This window comes from Ipomoea nil, unplaced genomic scaffold (genome assembly GCF_001879475.1).
Source record: "Ipomoea nil cultivar Tokyo-kokei standard unplaced genomic scaffold, Asagao_1.1 scaffold2965, whole genome shotgun sequence".
Taxonomy (NCBI): Eukaryota; Viridiplantae; Streptophyta; class Magnoliopsida; order Solanales; family Convolvulaceae; genus Ipomoea; species Ipomoea nil.
Window position 1 is genome coordinate 606747 of NW_017619393.1, and position 11733 is coordinate 618479.

The 11733-nt window shown below is 42.8% G+C and overlaps 1 protein-coding gene across 1 annotated transcript; it reads right to left on the minus strand.

The window, feature by feature from the left end:
• Positions 1 to 6698: 6698 nt before the first annotated feature.
• Positions 6699 to 8358, minus strand: LOC109162927. The gene is made up of 3 exons (XM_019311635.1): positions 7789 to 8358; positions 6894 to 7715; positions 6699 to 6740 (listed from the first exon to the last, which is right to left on the minus strand). Exons 1-3 carry the CDS (start codon positions 8356 to 8358, stop codon positions 6699 to 6701), a joined length of 1434 nt encoding a protein of 477 aa, XP_019167180.1.
• Positions 8359 to 11733: the final 3375 nt, after the last annotated feature.

Here is an 11733-nt window from a genome sequence, read left to right on the forward strand (position 1 = left end):
ATATGTAGTTATGAAATTATGAATTTACATTTACCAAATTATGAATATAGTGCTCTAAGATTATGAGCATAGAGCTCTGAGATTATGGGTATACAGTTGTTAAATTATGAATGTACAGTTATGGATTTATGAATTTACAATTATAAAATTATGAACATGGATCTCTAAAATTCTGAACATAGAGCTCTAAAATTATGAATTTACAGTTATGAAATTATGATTATATTGTTATGAAATTATGAATATATAATTAATAAATTGTAAGTATTATATTACGTTATTATTAATTAACTACCTGCATTTTATGTAAACACTCCAACATTTTGATAAAAACGATCCACCACAGCGGGTTTGTTCATTGGTTTGGCAGCTTGCACAAATATAATCATCTTCCTGTAGATAAATTTCGCCCATTTTAAATTTATTCCTTTCATAATGCCGTCCATTAAGCATACTGTTGATGCGGTCAAATCTTCAGTACTTCCCAGTTTGTGTTCAAGAATCTTGTAGATCATGTCCACCAACATCTCATATTCAATCTTCAACACGTTCTTATGACCGGATACATCAGAGAAGATTGGAGCCGTAGGACCACGAATCTCGTTCCAAAAGTTTTGAACTACATAGCTGTGAGATTCCGGCATTAACTGAGATTCAGGAAAATTGAAGCACTTGTGTATATCATCCTCAATTATTGAAACTTCTGATCCTCCAACTCGAGATTTGATTGAATCCTTTTCAACGACTGCATGTAGATAGAATTCAGCTACATCTTCTTCAAAGGTTCCAAAGAAGTTATAGGTGAAGAAATCAAACAGTCCACAATCCTTTAGTGCTTGAAGAATTTTCTTGGCTGTATCTTTGTTGGTAGAACCCAGTTTGAAAAACTCGGGATTGAGTACCATTCCATTAGTCACTTGTTGCGAGAGGGCTAGAATAGGATCGATTTGCTTTCTTCCAGATTGAGCCATGATGATCAGATCGGTTGATAGAAGAGGGATGATGTAAATTTGAGAGAGAGAGTTCTATGGTATTTTGGATGTCTGAAAGACTTTTCTGAGAGATAAGTGAGGGGTTTATATGAGGAGGGTGATTCGAAGGGTTTTTCGAATTTAAAGTGAGAGAGATGAACCTTCTCAATTGTACCCTTTGGTTGAGGTGTGTCGAATGGGTGAGTTTAGGGTAGATGAGTCATCTGATAGATGGTGTTACGATGAAAGAGAAAATATCATCATTAGCAGACAAGAGCATTTAATGCTCACACTTCTTTAGAAATACCCAATGCACGTAAGGTGTAGAGGGTGGAGATTTGAAGAGACACTTAGAGAGGATTTGGGTTCTGATCTCCTTGAGATTTGTTTATGGGAATCGATTGAGGGGTGGATTTTGCTGACAGGCGAGATGTGGGTGACGATTCGAGAGAGAGAGTGAATCAGTTTGGGTGGAGGTTTAGAAAGGGTAGGAGTTTATGGGTGGAGGTTTGATACCCAATTAAACACTGATTTTCATCCTTTATCTCCTGATTTCCTTCTAAAAAACGTGTACCACAAACACAATCACACTCAAACATCTCGTTAGTAGCATGAATAACATCCATAAATAATCAATCACACATAACAATATATTTAATCATAAACACGGCAATTTCTAATCAAATTAAACACATTTTGGAAATTAACAAAATTATCACACATATTCCAAATTTATATTTAGAAACCTCTTCATATAATTAACACACAAATCATATTCTAAACATTTTAGAAACTAACAAAAAAATTTAACTTTCAGCTCAGATTTCTAAAACATTTTATATCAAATTATAACACATAAATCACATATGCACGAAACACATATATAATGCAATAAACACATTAAATTAGATTTTTAAAGAAAATTGTTCATGCAAACAATTTATTTAAATTATACAAATATGAACAAACATTCGCATATTAACTAACACATTGAATCATGCAATTCTAAACAAATTGTCAAATAAATCACGATTGCATATTTCATCAAATTAATTTGCATGGCATATGATTTCACGTTAAATAACACATGCAAATACACAGATGAATTTCTAACACATATTGCAATTTTATTATACAAAAATTTCGAATAAACACATGCATATAATCACACAAAACAATTTATTCACGTAAAACAATTTATTTTGAGCACAAGTATCAATTTAAATTGAGAGATTAAGTCCAGTGATACTTAGCTCATTTCGATCATTCCCAACTCGTGCCTTAAGGTAGAAAATCTCGTTTGGCATAAAGGCTTCGTGAGAATATCAGCAACTTGGTTTTCCGTAGGGATATATTCGATCTTTAGATTTTTCTTTTCAACGTGATCCCTTATGAAGTGATGTCGAGTGTCGATATGTTTGGTTCTTGAGTGAAACACCGGATTGTGAGTGATAGCGATTGCACTAGTATTATCACAATAAATACTAACGTCATCACAATTAACTCCGTAATCCTTCAATTGTTACTTCATCCACAAAATTTGCGCACAACAACTTCCTGCAGCAATATATTCGGCCTCGGCGGTACTAGTTGCGATGGAATTTTGTTTTTTGCTGAACCAAGAAACAAGCCTTCCCCCCAAGAACTGGCATGTCCTGGAAGTGCTTTTTCTGTCTATTTTGCAACCTGCAAAATCCGCATCTGAAAAACCCGTTAGAATAAAATCTGTACCTTTTGGATACCACAATCCAACATTGATTGTGCATTTTAGATATCGTATGATCTTCTTTGTTGCGGTGAGGTGGCTTTCTTTTGGATTTGCTTAGAATCTTGCACACACTCCCACAGCATAAGAAATGTCCGGCCTGCTTGCAGTAAGATATAGAAGAAAACCAATCATTCCTCTATATTTTGTTTGATCGACATCCTTTCCATCTTCATCTTTGTCTAGCCTTAATGATGTGCTCATTGGAATTTTGATCGAGGATTTTCTATCAAGGCCAAACCTCTTTATCCAGTCGCGGGTGTACTTTGCTTGATTGATGAATATTCCTTCTTTCAGTTGTTTGACTTGTAAGCCCAAGAAGTAATTCAATTCACCCGTCATGCTCATTTCGAATTTATTCTGCATAAGCTTCGAAAATTTCTCACACAAAGAATTGTTAGTGCTTCCAAAAATAATATCATCAACATAGATTTGCACTAATAAAATATGATCACCATCTTGAATTCAAAATAAAGTTTTGTCAACAAGGCCTTTGGTGAATCCACAGCTTATCAAGAACGTTGACAAAGCATCATACCAAGCTCGAGGTGCTTGTTTCAACCCATACAATGCCTTTTTAAGTTTGTAGACTTTATCACCTTCGCCTTTTACCTCAAAACCTGGCGGTTGTTCGACATAAACTTCTTCTTCGAGTAGACCATTCAAGAAAGCGCTTTTCACGTCCATTTGATAAACGGTGAAATCTTTGTGTGCGACGTAGGCTAGGAAAATTCTGATTGCTTCAAGTCGGGCTACCGGTGCAAAAGTTTCATCAAAATCTATTCCTTCTTCTTGAGAGTATTCTTTTGCAACGAGCCTTGCTTTATTCCTAACAATCATGCCTTCTTCGTTTGCTTTGTTCCGGAAGACCCATTTGGTTCCTACAACATTGTGATTCGCAGGTCTTGGAACAAGTTCCCAAACATCATTTCTTTTGAATTGATCGAGCTCTTCTTGCATAGCATCTATCCAATTCGGATCATTAAGAGCTTCGTCCACTTCTTTTGGTTCAATTTGTGATAGAGAACATGTGAACAATGCTTCCATGGTAGATGATCTTGTTTTAACACCTTCATGTACATTCCCAATAATTAATTCTGGAGGGTGATTTTTTAGCCATCTTAAATCTGGTTCAAATGGGTGCATGGTACTAGGTGGATCCATTTGTTGTGTACTGGCAGTGTTGGTTCGAATTTCCTCAATTAATTCATTTTGGAATTGATCACCAACTTCGCCTGTAGCTTGATCACTAGGGGTGGAAATGGGCCAGGCCAGGCCAGGCTTTTAAAATTAGGCCTGGGCCTGTTAGGAAAAGTTAAAGCCTAGGCCTGGGCCTGGGCCTGTAGGTAGGCTTTTTTCTAGGCTCAAGCCTCAGCCTGCAGTAGGTCTGGCCTGGCCTAAAGCCTTTTTAAAAGCCTATTTACTAAATAGGCTTTTAAAAAGGCTTCAAAGGGAAAATACTTGGTGTACTCCTATTTTAAACTCCCAACTTGTACTCCCTCTCACATGCTCTTGATGTAGACATTTTTCTGTGGACCCACATGATAGAAAATAAACAATCCCGATTTGCCACCTCAGGGAGTATAAATGAGGGAGTAGAATTTTGGGAGTGTATGTAGTAGAACTCGGCTTCAAAGTAGGTTCTAAATAGGCTTTGAGACTATTTAAATAGAATCAAAGCCTATTTAAAGCCTACATTTAAAATACTTTTAATATACACCTATAAATAATAATAATATTATTAAATTACAATCAACTAATAATCATAAATGACAAAACCAAGTTCATATTTTATAATAAAATGTCCAACAACAAGTTTAATAAGTAAGAGTTCATAATACAAAATTCATACAAGATTGATAACTTCAAGTCTACAAGTCCATAATACACATTTGGTACCAGTTTTCTTTACATACACGCTTTTTATGAGCTCTGTGGCATATGCTGGAACGCTTCTCAAGGATTCAAACCTAAACATAACAAAAACACATTTGGATTAAAATATTCAAACTGAAAGTAGCAAAGTGAAAAAAAGTTATTCTTGACCAATTAAAAAGGCAGTAATGTACTATTTTGGAATAAACTTTGGCCGATCTTCCTCAAACATAAGCTCATAAGATTTGATCTCGTCTTCTGTTGGGATGTATTCCAAAGAGGGGTTATATCATATATGATTCCTCATGACCTGAAAAAACACTTAGGTAAGACACAAAATGCTCTCCCTTACTCCCTTTGAAAAGGTGAAATGCCAAGGATATTTAGGGAGAGTTGTAAACCTGGTAGCTTAGGCTTTGGAGCAGGAATATAAGATAACCCTTGTCTTTCCATAGCTGTCGAATCATCTCCCCACAAAAGATCGAATTTTGGTTTTCTTTTGGCTTCTCATCAAATTTTATTAGCCCCATTCTTATTGCACGTATATACTTAACAACCTGGATCCAGATGAAAAATTAATTATTATAGAACTATAAACAACACTCAGGCTCAGGCAGTATGCATATTATAAGATGCACTCAGGCAGTATGTATATTAAACAGTAAAAAGCAAAAAAAAAAAAAAATTGTTCGGTACTTTTCCTGATTTCTTGGCTTCATATTTAAACAGCAAAAAGCAAAAAAAATAAATAAATAAAAAAAAAACAGTATATTAAGAAACTTCACTAACCTCGCCGGTCGCCGGTAGCCTGAAGGTTCCAACTTGCAGTCGCGAGTCATCCTCTCCGCTCGCCGCGCCCCCTCTCCGCTCAAAGCCTCTCCGCGCCGTTCCTCCGCTATAAGCCTCGCCGCCTCGCCTCTCCCACCCTCGCCGGAGTCGCCGCGTCTGGTTTATTGTAGTCTTCGTAGACTTGTAGTCTTCGGCGATTTCAAATTTTGGGGAAGATCGGTGGGCGAAGATCCTCGGAGACTACGGCCCTACACACCGCTATCCCATCACTCGGTGGATCGCAGCCAGCCGTAGCCCTACACACCGCCTGATTACTCAGGTCGGTGGACTACAGCCTTCCTCGGCTTATTGGCCTTACACACCGCCTGGCGCGTCCAGGTCGGTGGGTCATAGCACCCAGGCCCATGTGGACCGTAGCCATATATAATCTTTATGTACCTGACCAATCGCAACCGGCCAAGTTAACAGTTAGGATGGTTCTCAACCCATTCAACTGCCCGTATAGTGGACCGCAGCCCTATATAATATTTATATACCTGACCGATCTCAACCGGCCTGGTTAACAGTTGGGATGGTTCTCAGCTCATTCAACTGCCCGTATAGCCAACTTGATCGCAACCAAATTGGGAAATCATGCATCACATAACACACAATTACACATAATAACACACAATAGCGCATTGGGAAGGGGAGACACATAATTAAGCTTACGTGTGATCATTCACATACTAAGAATTGTCCTAAGGGGTTCATACGAGTTCCACCTAGGTCAACGAGTTACCGATTCAACGAGTTACCGAATTGTCCTAAGGCCCACGGACCATGGTGGACCCTTTTTTAGCAATTTAATGGATTTTAATTCCCTTTTTAGGGTGGGTGATAAATTAATTAATTTGGTTTAGGGGCCGTAACATGGGATGTTACAATCTCCCTGTATCCTCCGGCGAGGCACCACTCCAGACAGGAGAACAACACCCGAAACAGCCCTTGGGTATGCTCCCCTTAGCCAGACCACGCCAAGCCCACCCATAGGGTTGCGCACCAAAGCTGCGGCTCCCCTTACAGCATCCGATAGAGATACATTGATCTTAAGAGCCCCTACTGCAGGTGGGGACCATCTGACCGTCCTGATCACGCGTCTCGGCACATGTGCCTCCAAATATGCAACAACCGTCCTCCAGTTTGGGGGCAGGATATGCTGCATAGGCCAACGCCTAAACAAGCATTCCGCAACCCCTCTAGCTACCCCGAGTATCACCCGCGCAACACTCGGGGTGCCCCTCCCGTGCATGCACCAATTACGGTGTTTCCATAGCTCCCACATCACCAAGCAAGGCAACCTGTTAACAGCAAAAGAGAATAAAGGATTACACGTCCCCCCACGGCCCCAGCCCGCAACCAATGTCCTAAGACTCCGGTGACGCGACTGCAGACCCAGGGACGCCAAAATATAGCTCCAAACAGCTTTCGCTGATTCCCCGTCATAAAAAAACATGTGTAATAGTCTCAGAAGCTGGGGATGAACAACACCTACATTTTGAAACGAGCACGTGCCCGAACCGAGACAAGGCATCATCCGTGGGTACCCGCCCTCGAAGCACTCTCCAAGCTAGGAAAGACACCTTAAAAGGGAGATGCTTACGCCAACACTTAGCCAGAAGGGGATCCAGCACAATGGGCAAAATAGGCCTAAGGTAGGCCTTGGCGGAAGAAAAGGAAAACATACCGTCCAAGGCTGCAGTCCAAAGCGGGATATCCCGCGGGCCCTGGCCCATCCGGGACAAGTCCACAAGGACCCCAGCATATAACAACTCCTCATGACCAGTGAGATCCAGTGCACCCTCGTGCATGTAGTCCAGGAACATCTCCCGGGAGTAAAAAACCCTTGGGAATGGAAACAGCTTGCCTAATGGCCCCAAACCTAACCAGTTGTCCCACCAGAAATTAACCCGACCCTGGAACAACCGCCAAGTTTGGACCTGCTCTACCTCATCGCGAACTGCAAGCATTCGCCTCCAAGTGTGCGAATCTGAATACCGGGCCACCTTAGCAACTGGATGAACCCGTCTACAATACTTGGCTCGCATAAAGTCTGACCACAACGTGTGTTCCGTGCGAAAGTTCCACCACAACTTTGCACTTGCCGCCCGAACCATCAGGTCCAAGTCCAGGAAACCCACACCCCCCCTCCTTCTTAGGCAAGGAGAGAGTTTTCCACGAGCTCCAATGGTACTGGGCCCCCCCAGATTGCTTCCAGAAGAAGCTTGCAAAGCACCGTTCCAAGTCCATAACGACTTGCTTGGGCGGCGCGCAGGCTGCAAACAAATGCAGTGGAATAGATTGCAGTACTGATGATATCAAGACTGCCTTCCCCCCTTTTGATAGTACTCGCTGTTGCCAACTCAAGCATTTAGCCTTAACTTTGTCAATCACAGAGGCAAAGTAAATGCGTTTCTTACGACCTATGTATACCGGACACCCAAGGTATGTAAAGGGGAAGTCATTATGCGCACACCCGGTCCCCCTGCGAACTTCATCAATTACTCGGACCGGCGTGCGAGGATCCATATAAAACGCACTATTCTGAAAACTCACCAACTGCCCCGATATCTCCTCATAGTCTTTAAGAGCTGAGATGACCTTTGTAATTTCCCCAAGTCTAGCTGTGCAAAAAATAATGACATCGTTTGCATATGCCAGATGATGAATATGTGGTGTCCCCGACGGCTGGGTGAACCGGGGCACTGTGTAATCATCATAGCCTCGGGCAAGATAGACGGAGAGAACCTCCGCCGCAATAACAAAAAGAGTCGGGGATAGCGGATCCCCCTGCCTAAGCCCCCTAGACGAAGTAAAAAACCCCTCCTTTATGCCATTCACTATTACTGAGTACCAAACATTCGACACACCCCGAAACACCATATCAATCCAAACCTCACTGAACCCCAACCGTCGCATTACCGACGTCAGAAAGAACCAGGAGACCCGATCATATGCCTTAGGCATGTCGAGCTTGAGCACTATATCATGGTTTTGTCAGTTAAGCCCATGGCACATTTCTGAGGTCAAAAGCACATTATCTGTGATAGAACGCCCGGCCACAAAACCGCTCTGCTGCGACGATAGCACACGAGGTAGTATCGTGGCCATCCGGACGACCATGAGCTTCGTAACCACCTTGCTACTGAAATTACAAAGGCTGATTGGCCTGTAATCAGCGAAGGTCCCAGGACTCGGTTTTTTCGGCAACAAGACAATGGATGTGTGTGTGATAGCCCTAGTTAAATCCCTCCCAGCGAAATAACTCCGGACCAAAGCGACCACATCATCCTGAATGATGTCCCAACAAGCTTTATAAAAAGCTCCCGAGAAACCATCAGGACCCGCTGCACTCGTAGAACTCATCTGCATTACCACTTCCTTGACTTCTTCCACCCCCGGGACAGCTATTAGCGCGTCATTATCATTGTCCATGACCAAACGTGGGATACAATCTAGTCTAGCAAGATCAAACCCACCAACTTCCACCGTAAACATTCGCTCAAAAAAGGTCACCGCCTGCTGGGCTATTCCCTGTCTATCCTCCAACCAGACCCCATCATCATTCTTAACTCGATGAATATACAACTTGCGCCTACGCTCTCTGAAAATTGCATGAAAGTACCGAGAGTTTCTATCACCCTCTTGTACCTCTGTTATGCGTGCCTTCTGCTGCCAATATTCTTCTTCAATCGCTATTTGCTTTTTCAGCAGAGCTACCCCCTTTTGATATTCAATTAATGCCTGCTCATCCTCAGGGTGTTGCTATAGCACCACCTCTAGATTCTAGACAGTGTCCTTATACTCACGCAGTTTAGCAAATATGTCCCGAAACACCGTTCTACTCCATTTGCTTAGGACTTTGGCCAGCCTCTTTAGCTTAGCGGCCAGAACAAACATCGGGGCCCTATCCACTGGAGCTTGCCAGCTATCTCGCACGACCGTCTGAAAAACCTCATGCTTAACCCAGACGTTCAAGAAAACAAAATGTTTTGGCACCACTTGCATGGTCAGCAAATCACAAGTTATTAAGAGTGGACTGTGGTCTGATGTGGCTTTTGATAGATGTCGTACCGATGTTTTGAATACCGACTCCCACTCCGAGGTGTAGAGACAGCGATCCAATCGCATCCATATGGCCGCCTCCCCACGCCTCCCATTCCACCAAGTGAAACGGGAACCATAGTAGGTTGCATCAATCAAGCCACACGCACTAGCACACTCACAGAAGTCTACCGTCTTCCTATGTGAGTAAGGCAGTCCACCCTTCTTTTTGTCCACTCTCATTAAGCAATTGAAATCACCCACTACTGACCAAGGAACCCCCCCCCCTCCCCCGGAATCATAGGGCTTACAGCTTTGAGCTCCTCCCATAATGGGCCCCGAAGAGACTCCCTGGTTTTGGCATAAACAAGAGATAGCCAAAAGGGCGTGAGCACGGTGGAATGTGCACACGAAATAGAGACACACTGCTCCATTTGGCTCTCTATACCCACAGTCAGGTCACTATTCCAAAACAACTATATTTTGTTACCCGACCCGTACGCAATATCAAAGTTGATTTTTATTCTAAAAGACTCGAGCCTATCAGCCGTATAGGCATTATCATATTTACATGGCTCAAGCAAACATAGGATAAAAGGCGAATGAGATCTAAGCAGAACACGTGTCCTGCGAGCAGAACCCTGAGATGACACCCCTCTCACATTCCACACAAGGACCTTCATTTTGAAATAATAGACGCGAGAACCGAGGGGCTAGACCCTTTCTCTGTGCAATTCCGGTCTGTACCAGCACCGGGGTCAGTCTCAAACCCGGAGGTCCATGAATCCGCTTGTGTCTCTCGTTGTGGAACGTCGCTATCTAAAAGGGCAGAGGTTGCCAGCTGGCGATCCTCGACCTTCTCTGACGTGGATGGCTTGTTAGCCCCCCCCCCCCCCCCTTAACTAGTGGGACCATGGCCGTAACTGGGCCCCGTAGGCTACCCCCATCGTCACTTAGCGCCGCAAACCGATTCCCAGAGGGCACCGAAAAGAACATTTCGTTGCGACCAGTATCCCGGCCCTTCCACACGGGTGTGGGGACCGAGTCCTGGCCCATAGTTACCGGGGCCTTACCTTTCAGTTGCCTCATCCTATATCTATAGTTCTTCCTCTGCTTGTAGGTCATACCCTCAAGGCCTACGGCCCCGAGTCCTTGCACCTTGTCAACCGGCCCCGTAGGGTTCTCAGTAGCCATGCCAAGAGGGTTATGATACACCTCCCACTTATGGGACCAATCTAGACCCACAACCCCCAGAGTGATCTGGGATCTAGGAATTGTCTTTGAGGGTTCGGCCCCAGATTGCACCGAGGCATTGGCATCGCACACCGGGGCGACCTAGTGTACAGGGATTGTCTTTGGAAGCTCGACACCTGATTGTCCCGGGCCATTAGCATTGCTTACCGACGGCCGAGGGCCATGCATACCACGACCCATCTGACATGCAGATTTCAAGTGTCCTTGCTTTCTGCAAGTTAGACAGTATGGTGGCATACGTTCATATTCAATTACCTGCCAGAAACCACAGTCATCCCGACCTGGTGTGACTCCCCAAAATCGAAATTCAACTAATGGGTTAATTGAGTAATTAATCCTATTTCAATTGAGGAATTAAATCCTAAAATCCAGAAATTCAATACTTGAGGACTAGTATTTGACTAGTCAACTCCAAAGTCAAGTTGTATCTTGAGCTTTGAAGGGAGTTCCCTTGTTCCTTACATTTCCTAATGTTAGTAAGGGCATTCTTGACCTTACACATGGTGTTAGTATTGTAACCTAACCTAGTAGACATCTTCATTCTATCCCTTACACTTTCTAAAAATCTAGCTCTATCTTCTCTCTAAAAAGGTCAATAGTTTTTCTTCCAAGCCAAGTTGAGACCTTGCCAAGACTTCAAGAGTTGCTTTCAAGATTCAACCTTTCACCTATTTGGGCATCTAGGAGGGTAAGATCTAAGTCCATCTTGTGTTTTTTGTTTCATCTTAGGTGTCTTTTCTTAAAGGTAGGATCTTTATGATCTTTTGGTTTGTTCTTGAAGTGGGTTTGGAAGGTGAGCCTTGAGAAGAGCTTGTTAAGGTGTAAAGTGAAGTCTTTTAGTCTACAGGAGGTAACACATGCTCTACAAAATCTATTTTTCTTACCTATATGTGATTTCTTGGATTCTACTTGTGTTTTGCTATGAAATGTGAGTGTTTATGCATGTTCTTGTGAAAATGCATATCTAGAGCTTGTGTTTAGGGTTCTTGTGTGACA